The following is a 25,599-nucleotide window of genomic DNA, read 5'->3' on the forward strand; positions in this document are numbered from 1 at the left end:
ATTCAGATGCATGCATCTGAATCAGAATTACCCAACACTATACGATAGTCAGTCCTACGTATGGAGGCAAGGTTCATTATGGGCTAGAACCCATGACGGACATATATTGTTATGCCGTACGAGTTGAGGGTATTGCGATGATCTTCCGTTTTTAATTACATTCGCCGTCCGTCAAACAACTCGACTATCGACTGCAAAATCTTTAGTTGACAATCGTATCCCAACCAGTGAGGTCATAGTGGAATTTAATTTGATGACAGATGATATTCATACATTGAGCGATTCAATTACTTATAGTTTGGTGCATACATCATACAATTTTAACATTTTTTAAAATAAATATTGCATCTTTATAGCCATTATTCCTAGTCCAGGGTGTACTGTAATATGTATCGAACCAAAAACAAATGTAATGTTCTTATAATTGAAAATTCCACATTGAATTTCAAAAGTAGAACAAATGTATCACACGAAACGAAGCATGCCAATCAGAAATCACACATCATTCACTACAAAATTGGACAATTTAATGTCCTGGGTAGATCAATAAAACCGACTGCAATATCTCATAATTGCTAACCCTCGCGGGGTTTCCGGCCAACTTCCCAGGAAAGATTAATCGACCGTCCCAGTAGTTACCACCACCAGGCAAAGGCGTGAACCAATACTGCAAACACCGATCAATCCCTCAATATAGGATTTTCCCGAATTTCACTGAGCCCAATCTCACGTGTCGTGTCTCGCACCCTTCCCGTTGGTACATTACGACCTCTACCCCCATTGGCTTAATTACTACCGACTTGCGGTCGGCTCACCGCTACCAACCAACTGCCAAGGTGACATAAAATTCCCGCTACACTCCCAACTACACACCTGGATCATCTCTCTCACCTGAACACGCAACTCTGTACTGCTGCTCCGAGTAATCCCGTTTACCTGGTACGTCCCTGTCGCCCCTTGTCCCACGGGCTCATCGCCCATTTGTGCCAAATGATAAATATCAAATTTCGCATGTCAATCCCCTTATTGAGGGGACCCGAACTTTTGCCCGAATTTTACTGCTCTGCTATGCGTGCTCGATTGTTCACGCACTTTTACGCACCACCACCAGAACGCGATACGCCGAGGCGGAATCCCGCCAACGGTGGCCCGGTGGTGCGCATCGCTGTAAACGATCCGATTTGACACCTAATTAAAACCGAACGACCCCTGCGCCTCCAGAGAGGGCGATGGTAATGATGGTGGTGGTTCTTCTGCTGGACTCCCAGTGCGTTCAATTCCTCGCTTTAATTTCGCGCCAAACACTCCAAACACACACAAGCGGGGCAAATTGTGTAATGGGATATTGTTTTCGGCACTTTTCGGGTGCGACCGGGGACCACCCCATATTAACCGCAAAGCAAAAGGTGCAACCTTGACGATTGGGAAGCCATACCCCGTGTTTGGCTCGGGAGGGGAGGGGGAGGAGCCTGAAAAATGGCGGGCTTCGAGGCTCGCTAGTTGCCGAATTGTAACTCGCGCCAAGGATAGAGGGTACACGCACCGCACCGCCGAACGCGATCAATGTTTGCTGAGGTGTAAAATTAGTTTCATCAAACCCAGGGGGCGCGTCCCGCCAGGTTGGAAAAATGGGTTGCCAATCCCACCGCCATACACCATTCTGGGACCATTGGAACAGCAAATCATGCATTCATAAATGAAGAATTGCAAACCCAAGCAGTCGACATGTTTGTGAAGTGCTTTTGCTTCATTTCTCATTTGTTCGCCCGTAAGGCTTCAATGGTTCCTTTCATTGAGGTTCAAATTTACTTACATCTCAATTCCGATCCAGAACGGTGGCATTACCGACAGTTCTTGGAACTGGGCTCGAAATCATCAACGATATTGACTGTAAGCCTACCTATCCGCGCTCGATGAAATTTGCAAACAAATATATCCTTCGGGGGCCACACGTGTCACAAATTCTTTTGACATTTTCGATGGCATTTCGATTGGGCCGCTGGGGCTGGCTGAGGGATCCGATTCAACTAGTAAGCATCGATTCATTTTCAATTGTGCCACCCAGGGACTGCCATTAAAACACGCACACAAAATGCCAAACGGTTTCGAGTGGAGTTCCAGCCCATCGCAGGATGTTTGGGTGCAGGAGAAAGCGTCTTTGGCGGGCGGTTGGCGGCGTGACTAATTGTAAAACAACTCCGCCGCTCGTTAATCCTCGCGAGGTCGCGCGGGTGGTAAGCCTTGAAGCAACAACAACGCCAGCAAAGGGGGGAAAATACCTTTCCATCAACACAGAAACGGCAGCAGCAGCCAACAGAAAGTTAACTCCAAATAAAAGCCTTTCTTCTCGTGGCTGACGGTAAATCTATTTTTCCATCTTGCTCCATCCGCTCTGCACAACACACCCAAACCCCCGATTACACCAGGGGTCGCTTAATAGGGTAGTGTGGGTGGTTGGGTCACTAAAAACAGCCGGCAGCCAGAGCGTGCGCGCGCGCCCCGGTCGACATTATGCTTTTCGGCACACTTGTAACGGATATGCAATGGAGTGGAGTACGTTAACGCCCAACCTCCCTGCGGCGGTCTTCACCATGAAGGATGGGCTGTACCATCCCGACCCCGAAAATGTCCTTAGGCCGGACGACGCAGGAGACGGAGGGCACGAGAAATGGGCCAATGTTCATCACTTCGAACAAGAACGACCGAATGAATGTTGATGGGCACATAAAAAGCAGTGCTGAAGCGCGCGGAGAGAGAGAGAGTGAGCAAACGAAACACACACACTACACACGGTGGTACGAGACATACAAAAAACCCCGACAACAACTCAACACTCGGAATGGACAGCATAATGGTTTCGGTCGTACCCGCGCGCCAACCAAAAGTCGTCCTGGTCGTCGTCGTCGTCGTTGGTGATGACGGCGCGCGTCAAGCGAGGCGAGCGTAAGATAATGGAAATCTATTGATTCAATTATCTCCCCATTTATGGGCTCATCGTTCCGGCCCTGGCGCGCTGCTTTTCCGGCTGCTTTTTTTCCGGGCCGGGAAGGATGCAGGGAGAAGGTAAGGGAAAATCGAGCGAAGGAGAGTGTGGCTAGAAATGGTGAAGGAAAAAAGGCGCATCTACTTCGAGAGATAGTTGCTGCTGCTGCTGCTTGCCGCATTGCCTGAAGGAAGTTTGGTTTGACCATTACCAATCGATCGGGTTTTGGTGGTAGTGGTGGTACGAGCCGGAAGTAGATCGAATGTTGATCTGAATGTATCGGACATTCTTCGAAGAAGTTTGAAGGATTTGCACCAATAGATTAGTGTTTAGATTACATTATTTGGAGCTATCTATCTATTGAATTTTAGTACAAGTTAGCACAACGTTCGTTAAGCCATTTAAACAATTCAAAAAAAAGATTGAAATAGCACAGAGTTTTAAGATATCTTCATCAATAACATCGCTTTTTACACTTTTTCCACCCCTTTTTTCGTGCGTGACTTTTCTAATCAGTTATCCCCATCAAATTAGCCTGTTATGGCGATATATGCAAACTATAACCTCATTTTGCTGTACTATCATCTTTTCGAGCCTAATTCGAGCAGCTGCTCGAAAGTGTACACTACCGAACTGTCTTTAGTATTTTGTATTCGGTTGGGAAGCTGAAGTAAAACAATTTATTATTTCGATGTAAATATCTTTGTCAAGATAGATTTACAGGGTTTCCCGATGATTTTTGAATGCACTTTTCTATGTTTAAACTATTTCTGATCAATATTTTCCAACCGATTGTAAAGCTTATTAGCTTATTGGGCTTATAGCTTATAACTACAACACAACAAATTAATAAAAACAGCATTTCGACGAACTTGAAGCGGATTTTCTTCACAAAAGCCTTAGTTTTTAAAATTCAAACTGAGATTTTACAACATTAGAATCTCTTTTTCAAACAGGAGCATAGAAACAAATTAAAACATTTCAACAAATGACATAAAATGCACCATTACCTATATGCATGCATCCTGAGATAAAACTGTATCCAAAATTTAAGATCTCGCCCGAGCCGACCCTTAACTGCACACCCCATTAGCCATGTTGTTCCCGACTCTGCTAGCACAATAAACCCGAATTGCTTTTACCCGTAAGTGTATGGCTCATTAAACTTTGCTCTAAAAATAAATCACCCAAGCGTCTGTCAAACGTCGTATCGCTGCAATCGAAAGCACCACAAGATCGATCGCTTCTTCGCTGGCTTGTAGTCAGCAAAATGGATATGTTTTTAGGGGGGACCGGAGACCCTAAGTACATTTACAGACAGGAGAAAAACTTACCGGGTTATCCTATAGAGCATTTAAGATTACAATCAACACAAACTCGAATGATCGATACACGTCATCCTGCTGTAGTAACAGCGAGGCAACGTGTGTGTGTGTGTTTGTGTAACAACAGTTTTAAGGTTGATTGCTTGCGCTTGAGATTTTATTTAACTTTCTTCTCCCCTGTCTCCTTTGGCGTACCGCGCTAAACTGTGATGTTGAAATGAACGAGAGCATCGTTCAGCGGGGAGCAGAAAGGACAGGGTGGGGAAAGAACCCACGGCGACAACAAACCCGAACTGGAACCCGTGTGTCTCTCCCCCGGGACGCGCACACGCACCAACGGACAGCGATGGCCGTTTAGCGCATATTTATGCAAAACAATGCTAGCCGACGACATTTCAATAAACCGACCGGCCGTCGCTCAAGGATGGATGTTTGCTACGCAAATAAATGTTGCCTACGGTGCACAAAAGGGGGGAGGGGGAGTTTGAGGGAAGCTATGAGCCGAATCAAACAAGCAAAAAACCCACCCCTGTGGCCGCCCAGGTTTCGTAGCCCGTGGTCAGCAGATGCGTCGTTCCATGGAGGTATGGGGCTTGCGTCATCGCGAGACACAGACTGGACAACAATTCGCCGGAATTCTGCTCATAAATGGCATGTCGTGTGTCACAGGCGGGGCGGCACACTGGACGGCAGGAAGATGGTACAGAAAATTTAAAAAAAAAAAACGATGTCAAGCAACCAGACAGAGAGTGTTTGTATTATATTGCAAGCTTCATGTTGAGGCATTTTATGTTTGCAATACTATAAATATTGATATGATTTTACAGGTCAACAATCAAATCAGTTTTAATCAAAATGAAAGTGATTAAAGAAAGTAATCGTTTTCCAAATCCCTCAGGACCGACATGGTGTATTGCAAAAAGAAAGCAAACTTTTCGAGGAAAGCCCAACTTCAACTTCGAAAAAACTCTGCCCCAGAATATCTCGGAGGCGTCTCTCCCCGTAACAAAAAAGGAAACGTTGAAGCAAACACATACGGCACACTACAAGCACGATACACCACACCCCATGCGCCATGGGACGCATAATTGATTGAGTGGAAAGCAGGGGAAACTCCGCCGTCTCCAATGCTTCCCCCACACAAGCTCGACAAAAACAGGTCGAATGTTGAATATGCTTTTTCTTTTCTGTTCGAAAATTCATCGCACACGTGCAAACACGTCGTGGTGGCACGTGGTTCTCCGAAACGTTCTGGCCCTCTGGTGCTGTTTCGTCGCTGCCCTTACCCTCCCCATACTTAAAGGGGCCTCTCGGCGCCCACCGGAAGGGTCGCTAGAAACCGAATTAAGAACGTAGTACCAACAACAACAACAACAACAACAACAACAAATCACCCTTCGAAACGCAGCCGGAAGCTGCCTGTTAAACATCCTGCATCACCCCCCTCTCTCCCCTACCAAAAATGGTTCACTCATAGGCCAAGATATCCTGCTGGTGCAGGTTCGAAAGTTCGAAAAGCTTCGAATCCGTATTGGAGACGTCCCTTTTCTCCCTCTCTCGCTCAGGCGGTTTAATCTTTCTTTTAAACATAATTTCTCCTTTGCCCCACAGCACTTCCCCTTCCTCACTTCTCATCCTGATGCCGCATATGTTTGTTGTGCATGAAAGTCACGAACACGAAACGTCGCAGAATTCGCGCAATGCGTTTCGCCAAAGTCCCACCAGCCCCAGAGCCGGCCCCAAAGAGGTGAGGAGTCGTCGGGCGACTGCTACCGCATGCTAAGAGCAGCCATTCGAAACCGTCGTGCATTCTAACAAACGCTTCCTGAAACCTTCCCACAAAGCCTCCCCCCTCACAGGGCCAAAATGCCCACACCGGAGGGATTGGAAAGAAGCAAAGCACCCTTTAAAAAACACGCATATCGGCCACTCGGACGACAATATTGCTTGTCCCCAAAAGTAGGCAAATAATGTGCAAGAAAAAACAAAACTCCCACCCTCCGCCAGAGGTCCCAGCGCAATCCTTAAATACACACAACGAATTCCGAAAAAAAACACCCCAACTCAGTGAATGCTATATTCCCGATAAAGGTGCTCCCGCCATCGTAACGAACCAGGAATCTATACATGCCCGACCCGGTTCAACCGTGGGGACGGTTTATCTTCCTCATCGGAAAACGTCACTCTCTGCCATAAAGATAGAGCCCGGAGCTGCTGCCGGCAATTGTGTGTGTGTGTGTGTGTCTGGGGAGAGAGGTTTTGTTCCAACGGAAAGGCATAAAACCTGAACCCTGGCTACTATGCATAGAAACACTCCCGGCAGCACAAACACACGGAAGCGAGCCAAGGTGAGTACACGGAACTAAACCCGGAGCAAAACTTCTAACGACACACCGGGACGTGACTTTGCTTTATTGCCTGAAATTGCTTGTTTTTGCATAGGTTTTTTTCTGGTGTTCTTTTCCTATGATTTTTAGTTTCCTCCGCAGTGCTGCAGCAGGTTCTAACTTTTTAATTTCTTTGCCCGATTTCGTGACTTCCTAGAAGAAACGTTGTGAGCTTCAAACAAACATAACAAAGTCTGGATTATTATGAGTAAAGAATTGGAAAGCTTATGAACAGTCTAAAACATAATTCTACCATTTGCACTGCAGATCAATCCAACTACACTAATCTTCCATTGATGAACGGCTGTCGCGCCAGCATTGTTGCGGATAGGGACATATAACCACCGTTTAATGGACAGGCAGGACGGTTCAGTCCATCAGCTCTAAAACTTTACTTTGCCTTCCCGCTGCCGGTTTCGCCGTTTGTTTCTTCATATGTCAGGCGTGTATGAATTATAAATGCATCCCAGTGGACCGTTCGCGTTCCGCACTTCGACACGATTTCGTCTGCATTGGCTGCTGCTGCTGCTGCTGCTGCTGCTGAGGGTTAACACAAATTTATGACCTTTTGCGAGAAGCGAAAAACCAAAAACACCCTTTGGGCCTAAAAGCAAAACAAGAAAGATATAGGCGCATCAACGGAGCAACGACGCAATGATGCAAGTGTGTTTGTGTGTTTGGCCCCAGGGAAAGCTCAGGGATTGAGGAAAACAAAATGCAAAAATTATTTTATTTTATTTACAAAACAACTCAAAAAAGAGTCTTCTAAACCATTTTTCATTCCAATTTCCTTGAACCCTCCTTTTTCTGGATGTGAATTTCGAGCAAACGCACGTAAACAGGCCCAAAAGCATGGGGGCAAAGTGTTGTCAAACGGTGTGCGAATCCCCTTTTGCGTTGCATATAAAAACCATTCACATCTTCCCCAGGCGTGTGTCCAAGAAAAGGAATGTTGTCCAGTTCGCTGCGAACGAAACCTCCCATGTACAAGACGGCCTCTTCAACGGAATTCCACGTGTCCGGCGCGATGAAGCTGTGGAAACTGTTTCTGCGCCGTGATGGATGCATTAAATCCCCACCAACACTTTCGCTCCCCATCTTCCCATGAACAGCATCATGCTCCATCATCGTGTTGCCTCTCTGTTTACCAACATTGGGCTTAATCCGTTTACGTCATTGAACGAGCAGCTGCTGCGACGCAAACTCTCCACGAAAAAAGTGTAAGAAAAGCAATAGGTAAATAGCAACAACAGCAACAATGTTTGTTTTTGCGCACTGCATTGCGTGGCGAGAGCTCCAACAAGTTCACGACGACCATATGTTAATGTCGGTGTTGTTGTTTTGTTGACGCAAAAAGAAAGCTGCTTAATACAGCCACCGTTGCTACGGTCGAGCATATTCTTTTTGTCGATGAGCCCACGTATATTTTGGTCAGAATCTTTCCACCAAGAAATGTGTATTTACATGGTATGATTTGAGGCAATTCATGCGATTAGTTGTCTTCGAAGCTTCATTGGAAGATGCTACGAGAGTTTTCATCAAGCAAGATCAGAACAAATAGTCAATTTAACCACACAGTAAATTGACTGCCCAATGACCGTCGCAGCAAAAGCATGGCCTAGCGCGCCACAGGTCATCAGTTCGAATCTGTTCCAAAAACATGCGAGGAAATATTCGGATTCTTTGGTTTTCTAACATCAATTCCACATCCGCAATAAAATGAGCGTCTCCCATAAAAAGACTGTAAAATCAACACATTCTTCCCCATATTGAACAGCGTTTTTTTCACTTACCGAATGTGGGCCGTGGCGGATCGCCCTCCGAGTCTTCGCCGCGCTGCAGCCGCAGCAGCGTCCGCAGCCACAGGTTCAGCTCCTCCTCGCTCTCGAACACGATGCAGAAGCTGTCGTCCTTGGTGTACAGCGAGATGATCTGCTTCTTCAGGTCGTGCCGCTTGTTGATGTTGAAGCAGGTGCGCAGCACGATGGTGCGCTTCGGCTGGGTGCCCCCGTCGCAGCCGGCATTGCCCTTCTGGAACGATTGCTTGAACTTTTTCTCGCTGTCGAAGTACTCGAGCCGGGCCGCCTTGCCCGGCACGTCCCCGTACACGACGAAGTACTTCTTCTTGTTCGTCTTGTGCTTCCGGTGGTACCCGTGCAGCACCACGTTCAGCGCCTTCGGTATGATCAGCGACGAGGCGCGGCCCGCCCCCGACCCGGACACGCCCGCACTGCTGCTGCTGCCGCCGCCCGTCGTCGTGCCCGGCGTTGCCGACGGCGTGCCGGACGGTGTCGCATTCATGCCGGCCATCGACGTGCCGTCTAGCGGCGTACCGGGCTGGTGCTGGTCCTTGGCCGGTGTCGAGGCAGCGGACGACGACGAGTGCATCATCTTCGCGCGGGCAAATGGTAGGAACAGCTTGGCGCTAACTTCTCGCACGCCCAGAATCCCACCGACGACGCCGCCGCCGCCGCCGCCACTGCCGGTATTAGCCGCCGTCGTCGGCTGGCTTTGGTTGCTGCTGGTGCTACTGCTGGTGCTAATGTTGTTGTTGTTGTTGTTGTTGATGGTTTGTATGTTGTCGGATGTGGGACCGTTGTTGTTGTTGTTGATACCCGTGACCGTCGGTGAACCACCGGCGGATGGCGGTGCGGTCCCCCCCTGGGGCGACAGTTGATAGTGCTGGATGTACTGCTGATAGTAGCTAGCGATGCTGTTGTTGTTGTTGTTGTTATTAGTGTTGTTGTTGCTACTGCTGTTGTTGTTATTGTTGCTGTTGCTGCTGCTGCTGTTATTGGCGTTGTTGGTAAGTGTGGACATCGCGGCGGCAATTTTCCGCCACGGTGGCCCATGAGAACTGTTTAAGCGGTACCGGATGCCGTTGGTGTCGGTGGGAACGCCGCCAGTACCGGACGATCTATCCTTCGAAGTCGTGTTTGACGCTCTGTGGGAAAATTGAAGAAAATGATAGAAAAAATAACGTTAATTTCCATCTTATTATAATACCAAAAAGCAGCAGAAAACATAAGACAGAATGTCTTAAAAACGTTAAAGCTACAGTGTCATTTTTGTGCCATGACTTAAACCTAATAAAATCATTCAGTTCATTGTTTAACAGCGAAATTTTTTGTTCACAAAACCTCCTACTTTTATCCGATAAAGCTCCTTCCGATAAATTCATTTACCAAAACTATCAAAACCCGTACCAAAAACCCATACTTTTCCTCATTAACCATAAATACCGACGACAGGCAAAATATTTCCTCAAACCATGCAATTTTCACATTCAATGATTGCAACTGCATCGGACGGGGCGCGCCCCAGCAGCTTTTTCTTTAATTTCCACGTTAAATATCATTAAACACACAAACACACACAAAGCCCAAAGGGGTATCAATAGCACCCTTTCTCTCTGTCTCTCTGCCTCCCACACACTCTCTCAACACCTAATTCCATCTCATAAAGCAGTCGTAAAGTAGCTGAATAAATGATAATTATTATCTGGCTGCTACCGCATCTCCCTGCGGTAGCTCACCCGCGAACATGCTTGCGCGTTGATAGCTTAATCGGAAAATAACGTTTCATTAGCAACACCGAGACCCGAGACCGGTGGCTCATATTGCCCTCCTCTCAACACTGCCCGCTCCCCCTGCCCCACGCGTTAACGGTCGGGGAGAACCGCCAGACCAAAACTAATGCAATCATAATAAATCCATTCGCTCCGGCTCCGAGGCGTTCAGGAGTATGACTTTTTCCCTTCCGATGCGTGTAAAACTACCCACCGAAGATCGCTTTGGCAGGAAGTGTGTGTGTGCGAGTCTTTTTTTTTTGCTGTTCCCTTTTATATTTCTTTTTTCGTTATTGCTTCTGTTTCAATTTCTCTGCATAATGCATCTTTTTTTTTTTAATGCACACACAAACACTGGACTGCAGGATTGCGCCGCAGGTGTAAGTTACACATCGAATGGCACCCAACAATGCCACAAAAAAGAAGAGACCCATGATTTGTTGTCCTGAACCGCAATCGAAGCTGGTTGCTTCTCGTTTCCCCTGCCCCTTCAAGAAGAATCGAGAGAAACCAAAAACCTATCACCAATTAAACAGTAATTCAACGGTACACTGAAGTGTGACAATCAATCGCCCTCTTTCTCGCTCTCTCTCTCGCCATATCCTCCCTTTACTCTAAGACCACGGCGAAGAACGTACACACATTACTGGGCCACCCACAAGCCGCCCAGTGTTAGTGTGCAAGTGGATCACAGCCGCAAGCAAACGGAAACTTTTCGATTCGAATTCGACATCGATCTGCGGGCTGGGTTTTCGTTTTCGAGACTGTGCACTAGAGTAAGCCGGCTCTGCCCCTGTGTATCGATTGCACATCGTAAATGGTACGCCAGTTAAGCCAGATGATAAATAAACATGCCGGTGTATTGGCACTCGAATCCATTTGCTCTACTGCTCTGTTTTTTTTTTTATTTTGTTGATTATTTTTGTCCTTGTAAGCTAGTGTTCGATTCTGTTCACAAAAGTTCTTGGACAGTTTGAGTGTTTTTAATTTGTGTATTTAATTTTAATTGATAAACTTCTATTGTAGTTTTAATGTGCGCAATATTATTCATCTGTTTTCGATTTTGTACTAATTTTTGTTATTATTCTCAAAATAGACTTGCTCCCAATGTTATCATAATAAGAAGAACCATTAATTGGAACAGTTACATATGTGTTCTAACAAGCACAAATAAATCACAAAATTTGAGTGAAAACTAAACACATAAAGGAAGTCTCGCAACAAACCAAGAGCTGCAAACTTTGTTGCGAGAAAATACCTATCGAATCCGCAGACTCTAAGAAACAGGTCAAAGAATTCTACGATGTTGGGGGACCCATTACAAACCAAAGCTAAAAACACAATCCAAGGCTATGTGGACGATATTTTTGACGCTTTTGCCACGGAGAACTTCTTGCCGCACATCTTGCCCCGTATGTTGTGAAGAGATTCTGGTTTGATCTACTTTTATGGAACAGGATGACACTTCTACATGGACTGTCCTAGTTCTGTGCGCTACACACGGCCTTCAGTAATGGGTGTTCAGTGTTTGTTTTGAGGTAAAACGCAATGAAACTAACCTGAGGACGTGAGCAAGATGGAGTTTGTTAGTTTGTTTTATTGGAATTTGTTATTGATGGGTTTGTTTTTTATGTGCTTGTTTGAAATTTGGTTTAGTTTGAGATAGCTATGCAATAGAGCAAAGAAGGCAAGAAACTACACACGATAAAACAATTCCAAATTTCTATATGTAGCGGAACTTGGGGCAAGTGTGCCACCTTAAGCATTTCAAGTTATAACTCACTAAAACGTGTTTTTCAAAAGCCGATTTAAATCTCATAACCATTTTACATCTATTTCCTCACTTATAAATGAGTTTCGCTTGAAAAAAGTGCAAACAAAACAGTTTTTGAAGCGTTTTAAAAAGGGTCCAAAAAGACGTTGTTTTTTGGGCTATGGGGCAAGAGTGCCACTCGTATGGGGCAAGACGGCAACCTGGTTAAAATAACCGTGTTTCTTAGATAATTGGAAATTATTACGTTTATACCACTAGTATATGTATTCCCACATGTATTTAGTCCTCAATGAACCCTTTTTGACCACCAACTGTACCACAATATGGTTTGTTACTGTTCTGTTTTTCCGGGCTGGAATCCGCTCACAATAGCGCACCATTCTGCAGCACGCTACAACAATGTTTACATTTTTGACAGCTCGCGCCTATGAAAGATGGTGGCACACTTGCCCCAAAAGTTGTAACTTTTTTGAAATTGAATTTTTCAGTGACAAAAAGAATTTTTTTTTCAACTAACCCCACAAAAAATTTCACGTTTTCTCAGCTATACGGAGGTGTAAATATTTTCTCGGTTGATTGTTCGCACGATTTTTGAGAGCTTATTTGGTTGGATTAAAAAATTATAATATTCTGCTCACTTTTGAAACTCAATATAAATCAGTTTAAAACAATGGGAAATATCGATTGGTCTATATGAAATTAGGCTCAGAATACCTAGTCATTGGAAAGCAACCAATTGTGTATACATTGATCATTAAATTAAAGTTTTTAAGGAAAAATGCTTGGTGGCACTCTTGCCCCGTATGGCACACTTGCCCCAAATTCCGCTATTTATTCGTTTTAAATGTTTGATTCTTGATACAAACTTTGTTGAAAATGTTGGATTAGTAACTACTTTATTGGATGTAACATAAATAACAATTAGTTTATTGTCCACTGCTTTCTTCTACATAGAATCCCCGAAAATCCTTCAGCTATCTCCTGCCCAAATCACGTCGTAACTGTTACCCAAGGTTTTGGAGTTGATCGGTATGCAACTACTACAATCTAGGCACTAAAGCTTTTATTTCACTACCTTCCATCCGATAACGAGTGTCACCATCCTCCTCTCCCGGAATACCTCACAGTTATCGTACCAACATACTTATACCCAAGTGTTGGTCCTAAATGTAAAAAAAATCCCGAAAACCTCGCAATTAGTTCATAAATCTAGTCCCTTTTATGCTCCCCAGGACAAATCACATCACGCAAACCCTCGCCGGTGCACTTGGTGCCGAGTTGAACCGAATACCGACCAAAAGCAAGCGTCACCAAGCGTTGGGGATAAGGGGAACTAAAATGTCCCTTAAATTTCTCCACCAACAGTAGCAGCAGCAGCACCAGAGCTTATGAAGCAATTGTCCACGCTTTTATGGCACCGATAGCGAGAAAACCACAACTACAAACCCCAACTTGTTCCCAACATTTTACCCCTGGTCGCCGGGCCGTCTTTTCTGCCATCCTTTACCACACCGACCGGTGCTGTTTCCACCGTTTTATAGCAGCGGCAACAATTCAAGCACCCATTAAAGGATCGTAAAGTCAGCCAACTTCAACTCCCCATGGCGGACATAGCTCCCCAACCGAAACTGACGATCGATCCTGGCTCGATGTCCCTCGGCCAGGACAACAATTGACGACGACGATTCGCCACACCGTCTTCCTGCGGGGTTGAAGAATTGATGATGGTGAACTGGCCCGGCCGCCAGCAGTCACCCCGCGCCGTATTATCGTTGGACTTTTCAACATCTTATCAACATGTCAACCACAATCGGTGGAGTGTGGTGGTTGGTTAGGCGTTGTAAAGTTGTCTCCCCCTCCCCGGTTCAATCCCATAAACCCACTCGACCGAAACCGGAAAGGGGTCCAGAAAAAGGAGAGACAAAAACAACACACACACACATACACACAACCCAAGGACCTTTTCTCCTTCCCGACAGGCTAATTAGAATAATTTTCAATAACAGTAGCATAAAACGTGGCCTGTCGGTGGAAATTCGCTTTTCGCTACATTTGCCCGGAACAATCATTGTCAACCCCTTGTCCTTTGCCCGGGGGAAGCTTTAATTATTATTTAAGGGGCTGTGTATCAAAAACACTGCAATACACTCTCCGTTAATACAACAAGAGAGCCCAAGGGAACAACAAGAACGTAAATGTCATTAGGGCGCAGGAAAGGGTTCTACTACCGTTTTGGTGCGCTTTCGTTAACTGTCCTTTGGTGAGTGTTTTGTTTTCCCCTTCTAGACGCGTGCTGTTTTTCCACTTCATTCCACTTCTTGCTCAATCCAAAACCATACGCAACGACGACCGCCTCACCCTGTGCTCGGTTGCATATTGAAAAGAAGAGAGAGAAAAAACGACCCATCATTAATCGAGCCAGCCGCAGCAAACATTTTTGATGTCGCTCGATACGAAAGCCGATAATTATTCTAATTAATCGACGGACGGAAAAGGGCTCTTGGGTGGTGTTCCCTTCCGTCGCTCAATTAAGGGCCTAGAGTGCCTTAGAGGGAAGGGTGGCGCTGCACACGACAAGCGCGGGCACTTCCGGTATCCTTGCTGCTAACTTTTTTTGTATGCAAACACACGCGCGTGCGTTATTTTTATTATGACAGCAGAGTGTAGTTGAAATAATCAGGAGGGAGTTGTAGTTGTTTTTTTGGTTGCCCTTCCCCTAGGCCTGTCCATTCACTCCCATTATTTTGCAAATGGACATTTCCATTGCACGAAACGCTGTTTTTTTTTTGCAGAAATGTAATATGTTGTGATGGAAGGATAAAACACACACACAGACCTCTACCGAACGCTAACCGGACGCGGTGAACAAACGGTTGACAAAACATAAGGAGCTTCCGGTCCGGTATCCGGCCACTGACCCCTTTGTGGGCATCGAGGAAGGGACGTTTTCTCGATCCGAGTGAGGTTTTCCCTAACAGCACTGTTGACGATATTCAAAACAGGCTGTCTTTTCGCTTTGTAGGATAAAAGTTAGGCCATGGAACACCCCACAATAATAACGGCAAGTTCAAACTAGAGCCTTAAGCGACTGAAGTCTTCATTTTTGGAGTGTTTTGGAGTTTTAATGGATGAAAACATGCCGATGTCTTCATTGTTAACGTTTCTTCGAAGCAAAATGCTTTAGTTACTCTGCCTAGAAACTCTTTTACCTTTCAAAGTTAAACTCTTTTGCTTGCAGCTCGACTGCATCCGCACAAGTTCACCTCCCAAGAGTGTGACTTGGGCCATGACTCGCACCATGCATTACAGGTAAGGAAACACACGTTTAAAATAACAAGACTGACCCAAAAACAAAACAAAAAAGCCGACGCATCTTCTTCACCCAAAGCACACAAGAAAAAAACAACTTCTTCTTAACGGCGGAAAACCCGCCACGGCCCAGGTAAACATGCACACACACAGACCCAAAAACGTTCGATTTCTTCGCCTCGAAACGGTGAGAACTAGGTCGTGTTTTGCGTGTTTCGCTTTTCCGCCCCTGGGACGCCGGTTCGTCGTCTGGTCACCTTGGGCCGGGGGCAGCTTGGTTATACCTCACGACACACGCGTTACGCATAAGAAGAAGAAAAAACACTCCCCCTCTCGCCATGTCTACGCACCGAAAGCGCAGACATCACCGTGTGGCCTCCCTGTCCCTCTCTCCCTGGCGTTGATGAGCGGCGGCTGTCCGCGCTACCGACAAAGCAGCGCGGCACACACGCACCAGACAGACAGCGCGACGGTTACGCACAATTTGACCTCAGACCGCGCGCGGACACAGACGGACACCTCTCCTCGCGCCTTCCCACAACTAACCAACCAACCAACTCAGCTTCCCATCCAAAAAGGTACCGAACCCCTAAATTTGTCCATCACAAGCCTCCAATTGCACCACATACGAAGCAGCGGTGGGGATCTCGCGCAAGAAAAGCCCTCAAAACGGAGAGCTCAAGACCCGCAGACGCAAAAAACGAAACCAGACATGCAGATTGTGAAACGAAAGAAGAAGAAGAAGAAGTATAACATTCCACGTGTACGGATCTAGCAGCTCGTTGTGTTCAACCTGGCAGCGGGGGATGAATTTGCCATTTTCTTTGTCTTCTTTGCTGTGCGAAACAGCATTGAAAACGGGGCAACGCGCGTGAGCCTCCGTGAGCCTCCTCGGCTCTCCTCAAATTGGCGGAAATATTGCCCAAACCGAGGCTCGAAAAGAAAAGGCTTTAAAAACTCTCCTCCGCCTCCGGCACCTCTCCTTTGGTTCTCCTTTACCTTGGAAAATAAAGCCTTCTATTTAAAAGACCGTCTCTCTCTCTGTCTATCGCTTCGCACAGAATGGTTTCGCCAGGAGGCATAGAGGAAAACATGGAAGTGTGTGCGAATTTTTCAAGCAACCCTCCCTGCCTTTTCCGCTCATTAGATCGCCCCTCCCGCAACCCTTGCACAGCTCCGAAAAGTGTTGGCGGCACGCACCAAAACATCAATGCGTAAGCCAACCGATCGATCGAACGGGAATGATTAGGCCAGAGGGAACAGCTTTTAAAAAGTGTATTTCATACACCATCATCTCGCGCTCAATCAGAGACGCACCGCACACAACGCGCGCCTAGGACGATTGAAATCGCGAACAAAATCATTTCCACCTTTCCCTCTCTCTGTCTCGTGCGCCGCACCTTTTGCATAACAGTAGTGGGAAGAATGATTTAAAGAGAGGAGGAGCACGATGCTTTGCAGGCCTTGGGGAAAAGGGTGGCTTCGTTCACTCCAGGTAGCAACAAGAAAAATACAAAAATCCTGCCAACTTCATTTTGGGCAGTCCCGGCGGCAAACGGCTCGCGGTCGCCCCCGTCTATGTTTTGGTTTGTTTCTTTGCCGTCATCTGCGAAAGCGCGTCCGGTCCCCCCCGGCTTGGTATGCTTCTTTATAGGGTTGATGGTAGCCGTGTTTTTATTCATTATGTTACTGTGCCTCACGCCGGGCAGTTATGTTTTGGTCAGCGTCGCTGTGTGTGTGCGTGCGTTTGTGCGTTAAGCACATTCCCCGCCGAGTTGTTGGGGGCCAAAAGGCCAAGAGAGCGTTTTTATTTCCCTTGACTGTGTTACTCTTTTTTTTTTTGCGTACCGCCGGCGAGGGCATGATGTTCGCGAAATGTTGTGACCACCGGCCAAGAGGCTAGAAAGATCGGGGCGCAACATTGAGGTCGCGACGATGGGTTGAAAAGTTTGTAGACATGTTTGAGGCGCTTTTGCGTGTATAAATGTAGCTCTAAATGAGTGTTTTAACATGAGTATTAGTAGAAAATTAAAAACATCAGCGAAAATATTTTTTTTTAATTGTATTGTTGAAGTAAAACGGGTTAAAAAAGTAAGCAAAGGGATTAACCATTAATTACGTAACACGTGTGGAAAAGGGGCAAGAATACTTATTTTTGACGTTCGATCGATCTGATCGTGGGTCGTCTTAACACTCTGCTCACAACTGCTTATGAAGTGATGATCTTGCATAAACCCTCTAATTCCCAATCCCTCATTTACATGGGCATCCAAAAAATCGATAAAAAATTACTAAAATATAATATGCTGTTGCTACCAATTTCAAAGCCACTTCACAACACTTCTACCTTTTCACATAAATACCTAGATTATTTGTGTACTTCTATCTGTAAAAAACGACCTCAGTTCAAAGTTGAAGTTTTGGAAAGAACGTGTTCTACAGTTTATATTTACCGCAAGGCAAAAATTTGGGCATCAAAAGATTAAGTTATGTACTTCCTAAATCGTGAGTGAATTTAAGACATGAATCGCATCAGCTCTCTTCCTCGATAACAAAACAAACAGACAACAAAAAATCCACTTTGAAAGATCGTTGCACCAGTAACTTATCAGTCGCGCACGCACGCACGCACTCTTGCGCCCCAAAAAACATTACAACCCCATAACAACACCCGAAAGACAAACGGCCTCGCGAAAAACGCAGTCCGCCACCACTCGGCACAGCAACACGAAACGGGCGAGAGCGGGCGAGAGCGAGCGCAACAGTAGGAATGGCAGCGTCCGACAGGGGGAAGTGAAGGGGGGTTTGAAGTGTTTTAAAAGGCCACCCAGTTCTATGCGGCCCCGCCGGCTCTGCTTGCGCAAAACCGTAAGTCATGCGGGAGGTTGGTTGCGTACGTCATGCGTACTCGCAGGCGGCCAACAGACTTCCGCGCAGCAGCAGCAACCGCTTTCGGTTGAGGTGAGATTCGCGTACGCATGATGAAGAGAAAAAAATCGCACACACACGCACACACACAGGTAGGTCCATGCCCCGTTAGGCGAATGGAACGGAAACTGTTGGGAGGTGTAATGGTGGTAAGCCACGCACCCGGGTAATGCTGACTCATAGATCGGGGTGTAAACCTGGCCACGCATCGGCTGTGCGTGTGTGTCGGTGCCGGTGCTGCGCCAAAAGTTAAATGGAAGCAAACGCTAGACGTAAGACAAACCCCGTGGTCCCAGCAAGAACCAAGCCAGCGTGTGTTTGTGTGGCCCTACTGGGAGACGATTTGAATTTTCGAGCCGAACAAGTCTTTGGCAGGGCTTTGGCAGGGCCAAAAAAAAACAAAGAATGACGGTCTACAGAGACTTTGGACTTTCCGGTCGGTGTGGAACTGGTTTTGAATGGTGAATGGTGTAGCAAAGGACTAATTTATGAGTGATAATTGTCTGCTTTACAACGAATCAACAACTGGTTTGCGTCAAAATTTACACGTTCACTTTGTGATTTAAATAATGTATGAGTTGAATTAATGTGTTTGTATTGAGCTACCTGCAAAGCTGTTTTTTAGACCTAATTTACTAAGTTACGTAGTTTATGGATAACCCCCATGCTATACTTTTTATAGAAACATACATTTTAAATCGGTTTTTATAATGCTTCAACACTAAAACCACCAAACGAAATCAAACGAGCCAACATGCTTAACCCTGTTGCGATGTCTCATTCGCCTGCCCGCCTTAATTTCACAACCTTAAAAAAACCCTTCGAGCACGAAACGCGATCTTGCGCTCTTCAGTTCTTCGTTCTTCCGACTGCCTCGTTTGCCTGCCGCTCCTCCCTCTACCAGCTTTATTTGCATGCTTTATGTGCTGTTCATCACAAACCACTTTCCCGCGAGCGATTGTATCGAATAATAGCAGCACACATGTCTCGGGACAGCGAAAGGGAAGGAAGGAGAAACTACAGCGATAGTGAAATAAAGCGCGACACCACCACCCGAGACCAGAGCAACTGGAACCGCGTGCGCGCACAACGAGCGGTATTTAAAGCGCGAGACACAACTTCCTGTTTTTTTTTTCGGTGCCCGTGCCGAAAACTGAAACCACGAGCAGCAACGGGAAAGGATCTTGTCGCGCTGCTGGCATCCAGAAGGGTGTTGTTTATGGTGAAGGAACGAGGTAGAAATAGAACGAAGAAAGCAAAATCGCTCGCAGAGATAAAGCAAAAAACAAAAACACACACACACACACATTCCAGGTCTCACAAAAGCGGGACACATTCTTATGCTTCTACCCCCCAAACCCAACGAGGGAAGCACATTCTTATGCTTCCCTAAGGGCGGTGGTGTTGGAAGATGGAAATAGAAAACGATGTTTTTTTTTTATAAATTGTCTACAAACTTGGGGATCAGAATCGAGTAGAAAAATAAAAACAGGAGTCGATGGCGCGAATTAAGTGGCATAAAAAACGGCTTCCAAAGACATGCCGCCCCGTTCTTCTTGCTGCGCTGTCTTAGTTGGGTCTTGGCATAATATGCTTATCTTCTAAAATCCAACCTTGAGCAACTCGTGGCGGAACAATTTCATACAAAAAGATGCTACAACAATTAAACCCCTTCAAAGCGGATAGGTTAGGTTTTCCACTTGACCATTTCGAAAGGCGAATACATAACGGTTGATCCTTTCGAAGGGATTTTCGATCAAGTTGTAGCCTAAATTTGCCAAACTTATTTGGATTTTGTTTTCAACAATCAATTTTTTGTAAATTTTTATTTTTTTGTATTTTTTTGTGTATTTTTTTGTGTATTTTTTTTGTTTTTTTTTTTGGTGTAAATTCTTCCTTTGTAAGTAAATGTTTGATTTTATTTTTAATATTATTGGATGTTTTATGTATAATTTTATTTCAACGGCTTTCGCTAATTTTGTTGGCTGTAAATTTTATTTTCGCTATAGTTGTATATTCACAAAATAACACAAAATAATAAAGATTTAACAAACAATTAAAAAAGGAGTTATTTAAACTACTTTATTTTACTGTTAAAGGAACAAAAAAACAAAAAGATTGATCGAAACGTAACAAAGAAAGTACATTGAGAAGATTCTGTAATTAGCTCAAACTGAAATTAGCTCCTTAGTTACTTTGGATTAAAATTCCAACCTTCATGGCTTTAGTTTTCGGCGTTTAAAAACAAAACTAATTGTGTAAAATTTGTTTTAAATTATTATAATTAACCATTCGACTCAAAACAGCACTAACATCTTTCATTTTAATTGCACTTCACTCCGTAATCATTTAATTAGATTTAAAACTACAAGTATGCACACACCGAAAGTCCCGCCATTTCGAGAAAGTTCCGTTCGTGTGAAGCCTGTGCGACAACATCGACATGTACGGTGCCGAAAAATCAGGCTCAAATTACACCATGCCAGTGTGCCCCACAGTTTAAACGCCCGGAGTACAATAAATCATCAATAATTGGTAATTTAATAAAACATGAATAATCCTTTTGCGCTCTTCTGTCAATTTTGCCTGCCTTTCGCAATTAAAAAAACACATTTCAACTTAATCTTAACCCAAATCGCATCGGGAGAAACACAAGGAATCGGCAAGGCACGAAGGATCCAGGTTCCAGTCTGCAATTCGACTTGGTGGTGAGAGGGACACCGCCGGACCACCGTTGGATGATCGCGCTCAGCCTCCGTCGTCTGCCCGACAGAGGAGATCCCGACAGATAAACGGCGAAAACGGCCAACAAAACAAACCCGGGCCTGTCGGCGCTGTTGCGTCGAAATATGCAAACCCACTTAGAAACGGACCAGGGGATGGGATTATGCTGCGTCTCGGGCGGTTTTGTGAGACGGTTTTGTTTCATGTGTTGCTGGTTAAGGGTTTTTTGTGTTGTCTTTTTTTCTTTCCGTACCCGTCTACTGCGCTTGTTTGTCTGGTCTTTGCCTCTCCTTGAATCTCCCGCTCACCAGCCTAGTCTGCACATTCGCAAATCATCATCAACCATTTCGCCCCCCCCCCCCCCATTTCGGATGCATATCTATATACCTGCGAATTTTTCAACCAAAAACCCGCACGAGAAATACATCAATCGTGTGTGTCTCGCCGTTTTATTTAAGTTCGGTTTCGTTAATTCCTTCGGGGCCGCCGCCGCCGCCGCCACCGTCACACGGGAAAGATCCCATTTAGGATTTCGGCGGGTTTTTTTTATGTTGTGCCTTGCTGCTGCTTCTCTGATGTGGGGTTCCACTCATTTAACGTCTGGGCGCGCGGGTCGTAAACAAAAATTTTGCACAACAACAACCCCAAACACCGACCACCGACCGGGATGGATGATGGCGGGATATCGCAGGAAGAAGAAATTGTTTGCAAAAAAGAACCACACACACACATGCAGAGATATATTTTGCGACCCAGACGGGTTCGGGGCCGTGCGAAATTATTTCGCAAACTCGGCGAGACTTGATCGCGGGGACGTCGGTCGACTGCTGCTCCAATTTTCTCTCGAAAGATCAACCAGCCGGCCGACCGGACCCCGGATCTCGAGGATCGTGTCTGGCTGCGGTCAATCGCCGTGCCTGTGACTGTCTGTGGGTCGCATTATTTGTCGGCGGATTCAAGTTTTTGTGGGGGCTTTTTTTTGGTACGTTTCTCAAAGGAAACTTTGGATGGTGGTGGTTAAGGATGAAGAAAGGTGGAAGGAAATCGATTCGGTAACACCATAAATCAACGGCTAAAAGCCGTAACTCTTCCCATGAATGGTCCTCCAGTTTTTTGAAGTAAACACACAGTGCAAAAGGAGATCGTAGTCATCAGGCTACAACCATCGAAATTGTTGCCAACGTAGGGACAAACGCGTTAGGAAACGGTTTATCAAAGCCGTTGAGTGGGATTTGTGACCGATCGACGCTTTGTGAAATGTTGCGTATGATATACCAAAAGGAGAACCATGAAATTGCACTTGAAATAATCGTCTCAATACATAGTGAGAACGTATCAATGAATTTAGACACTTCATTTGGCGTCAAGACAAGTGAGTGAACGATCCTAACATTTCTTTTTATGAACTTTGATTTAGTCTTTTTAGCTACGACGACGGCATTCAGAGATGATCCCAACAATGTCTTTACCATCTATCGTTTTCTATCCAAAAGGACTCAGAGAAAACAATGAACAAAAAACAACTCCACCCTGAACGAAATGAGCGGCTATTAACGATAATAGCACTGCTTTCGAAACCTTGGGTACGCTCCCTACTATCGGCAACCGGCCAACCGTTGATGCCGGTGTTACGATACTCCCGCGATGCAGAACGAACGTTGTCCGTTAGGCAGAGAGACTCTTTGCTACAGTGCTAGTCCGTTTTGTTGGCAGAAGCAGCAGTCTGTTGGCGGGCCTTTCCGCCTTCGAATTGGCTTCTGGTTTTGAAATATTCCACACACCACCAACGCACGCACCAGACCAGTTCGCTCGGACGCGCTCCGGCGTAAGAAGATGAGCTCGCGATGAGTAATGAGCCCAATAATGTAGGGCTCACACTTCATAGCTTTCCCGCCAGAGCATGAGCGCAAATCGTTCTGCCAACTCGCAGGCAGCGCTGCAGCATAGACAGCTCGATGTCTTGTAGTCGTTTATCAAAGCGACAACCCGCACGGCGAGAAAGCAAAGGCGTTATAATAGGTTCATGTTTTTCGTTGAACAAATGGTTGAGAACACGCTTTTCTGGTGGTTTGAAAACGATGTACCAATATCCCCAGGAGCAAGATGCATTTTGAAGACTATTGAACTACCAAGAAGTACAGTTCTGATGAAGAATCGTTTAGGCACAAAAGGATCCAACATTTTTAAATGAAATAGTATAAATATGAACGATCATTGAACAGCAAATTGAAAAGTTCTTTCAAGTTGTCGTAATTCCTGGGGAACTCTGATCTAGAGAGGGCATATGCTAGGCGGAAATAGCCATTGTAACGTCCAGAACAGACCTGAATATCTCAAAAAAAAAAACCCAAAAACTAATCTCTGTACGATCAGGACTCAAAATATAATTTTATCAAGTCTTCAAGGATAGGAATTCTAGGTGTCATAAGAACGTACTGAGAAACCTGAATGAGTTTAGTGCTAGTCTTTCTTCCCAATTCAGGTATTCTTACCAATTCAGAGGAAAATTTGGCATCGATGTCTAGAGGCATAAGAACCTAACATGCAGAAGAATTACATGTCAAGATCTTCAGCTGATATACCTAACATAACTACCAGCCGAAAGAAATATTAAGGACATATTGGTTAGGACGCGTTAGGACCCCAAATGGACATAATGAAGATCTCTATAGATAACATCTTCATCTGTTCTTCTTCTTCTTGGACAAGATCTTTGATCAGCATCTCATCAGATTCTTCGATTCTTTTAGACGCATTTTGTTACGATTGAAACTTAAATAAGATTCTCAAGATCCTATTTAGCAGTAAAAACAATCTCCAACATCAATCTCCAAACAACAAATCAATTACTCTTGGACAAAACACGCTTAAATGCCTCATTTTCCGTAACGACTTAAACACAACAACAAAACCTCTCAATGACCATTATAACCGGATGAAAAACAGTAAGCTGCATACACACACACACATCCGTAGCTCGTAAAAACTCTTTTAAATTCCGGTATCAAACAGATATGCAATTATTCCGCGCGTCCGACAACCCTTCTACCCACCACTTGATGGGGCTGAAATCAATATCCAGCACGGCAATTATGGCCATCTGAAACTGAATCTTCATCCCATTATCGGCATGGATGAAAGGGCGCCGCCTTCCCTGCCCGCCCGTCCGCTGCGGAAATATAGATTAAGCAAACGAGCCCTGATCAATGCATCGGTCGAAGATATTCTGCCGGTGAGTGTTATGAATAAAACACAAAAAAGCATCACAACAGCACCCGCGAGCCATAGTTTCCACCAGTTCAGCACAACAGTTGGTTTCATTTCCGCCAAAACACATCAAGCAAACGTGAGGATGGGTGTACTTTTTTTTTGTTGGATGAAACAAAATGGTATCGCCGCGTTGCTTTTTATCCAAGTTTTGCACCCAAAAAAAAAAATCAACCCGATGCACCGATACACATCTCCAAAGTGGAATCACCCATTCTTCAGAGTGGTTAAGACATTAAAACTAAAGCGAAACGAGCAACGATCGTGATTGATTGGGTCAGAACAGGGCGCGAGCGCGAGCGCGTGAACGGAACAAAACGAAGCCCGATCGAAGCCGTAGGCCACCACACACTGAAGTTCAGCTACAGAATCATAACAGCCGCCACACACCCCGTCATCCCCTTGGTGCACCGATTGATCATCGGCGAACCGTTTTACGGCCTATTTCCTGTTCGTTACATCTCGCAAGCCCTGTGACGCGCTTCCACCACCTCCACCTCAACAAAAAGGTGGCAATCCTCCCGCCGGGGTGCCAAACTTACCGATACACCCGGGCCACCTTTTCGCAGCATAAACGCAAAGGGAAGGGGATGGGCGCGAGCATAAACGGGGCGGCAGCAGGAAAATAAATAAGCCGCCGCCAGCGCGAGAACGAAGCAAAACCGAGCGCCCTTTCATCACTGCTGGACGGGAGTGGGGGCGGTTTGGAGGAATGGTTCGGTTTGCTTTTGAGACTCTCCATTCCGCGCGCCAACCGCAGGACCGCATCCACCAACCACCACCACCAAGTAGCACAGAGCATAACCCGTCCACCAGCCGTGTTGGACCTGTTGAACGCCCCGTACGAATGTGCCGGGGCAGCCATCGACACCGCTGAAAGAGAGGAGGAGCAAGGCGAAACTTTTTGGCGTCGAGTTCGGTGGAGCTGTGGAGCCTTTCATTCATCGTTCGATCCCGGGCTGCGAAAACCGGGCCACAGAAGATTCATTCACGGATTTATGAATGCGCGTCAGAGAAAGAGGAGCACAACGGCGGCGCGCGGTGGTGCTTTGGGCAGCGAACGGGCAGATGATTGGTTTTGGCTTTCCGCGTGCGCCCGAGTACTGGCGGCCACTCGCCGCTCCTCTTACACCAATAATGCTAAACCGAACTGCCCGATCTTGTGGATGTGGGGTACAAAGGGGATGGGGGGTTGAGAGATGACGTGTTAAGAGATTGAAAATGTAATAAGCACTCTGCAGTGTGGTGGCCGGGAACGCTCCAATACCGAAGCGGTCGCAATGAGGAAATGGAACGGGTACCACACCAAACCAAAGAAATGTGAAAGGTATGAC

The 25,599-nt window shown here is 45.8% G+C and overlaps 1 protein-coding gene across 12 annotated transcripts in view; it reads right to left on the bottom strand.

The window, feature by feature from the left end:
- The window catches only part of LOC121595859 (insulin receptor substrate 1), a 208,490-nt gene that overhangs the window by 143,272 nt on the left and 39,619 nt on the right, over positions 1-25,599 (bottom strand). For all 12 annotated transcript variants that reach the window (XM_041920172.1, XM_041920169.1, XM_041920171.1 and 9 more), the window contains one exon: positions 8,489-9,639. In XM_041920172.1, coding sequence (XP_041776106.1) covers positions 8,489-9,515 — 1,027 coding nt within the window. In that variant the 5' untranslated portion in view covers positions 9,516-9,639. The remainder of the gene's footprint in view (positions 1-8,488; positions 9,640-25,599) is intronic.

This window comes from Anopheles merus, chromosome 3R (assembly GCF_017562075.2).
Source record: "Anopheles merus strain MAF chromosome 3R, AmerM5.1, whole genome shotgun sequence".
Lineage (NCBI taxonomy): Eukaryota > Metazoa > Arthropoda > Insecta > Diptera > Culicidae > Anopheles > Anopheles merus.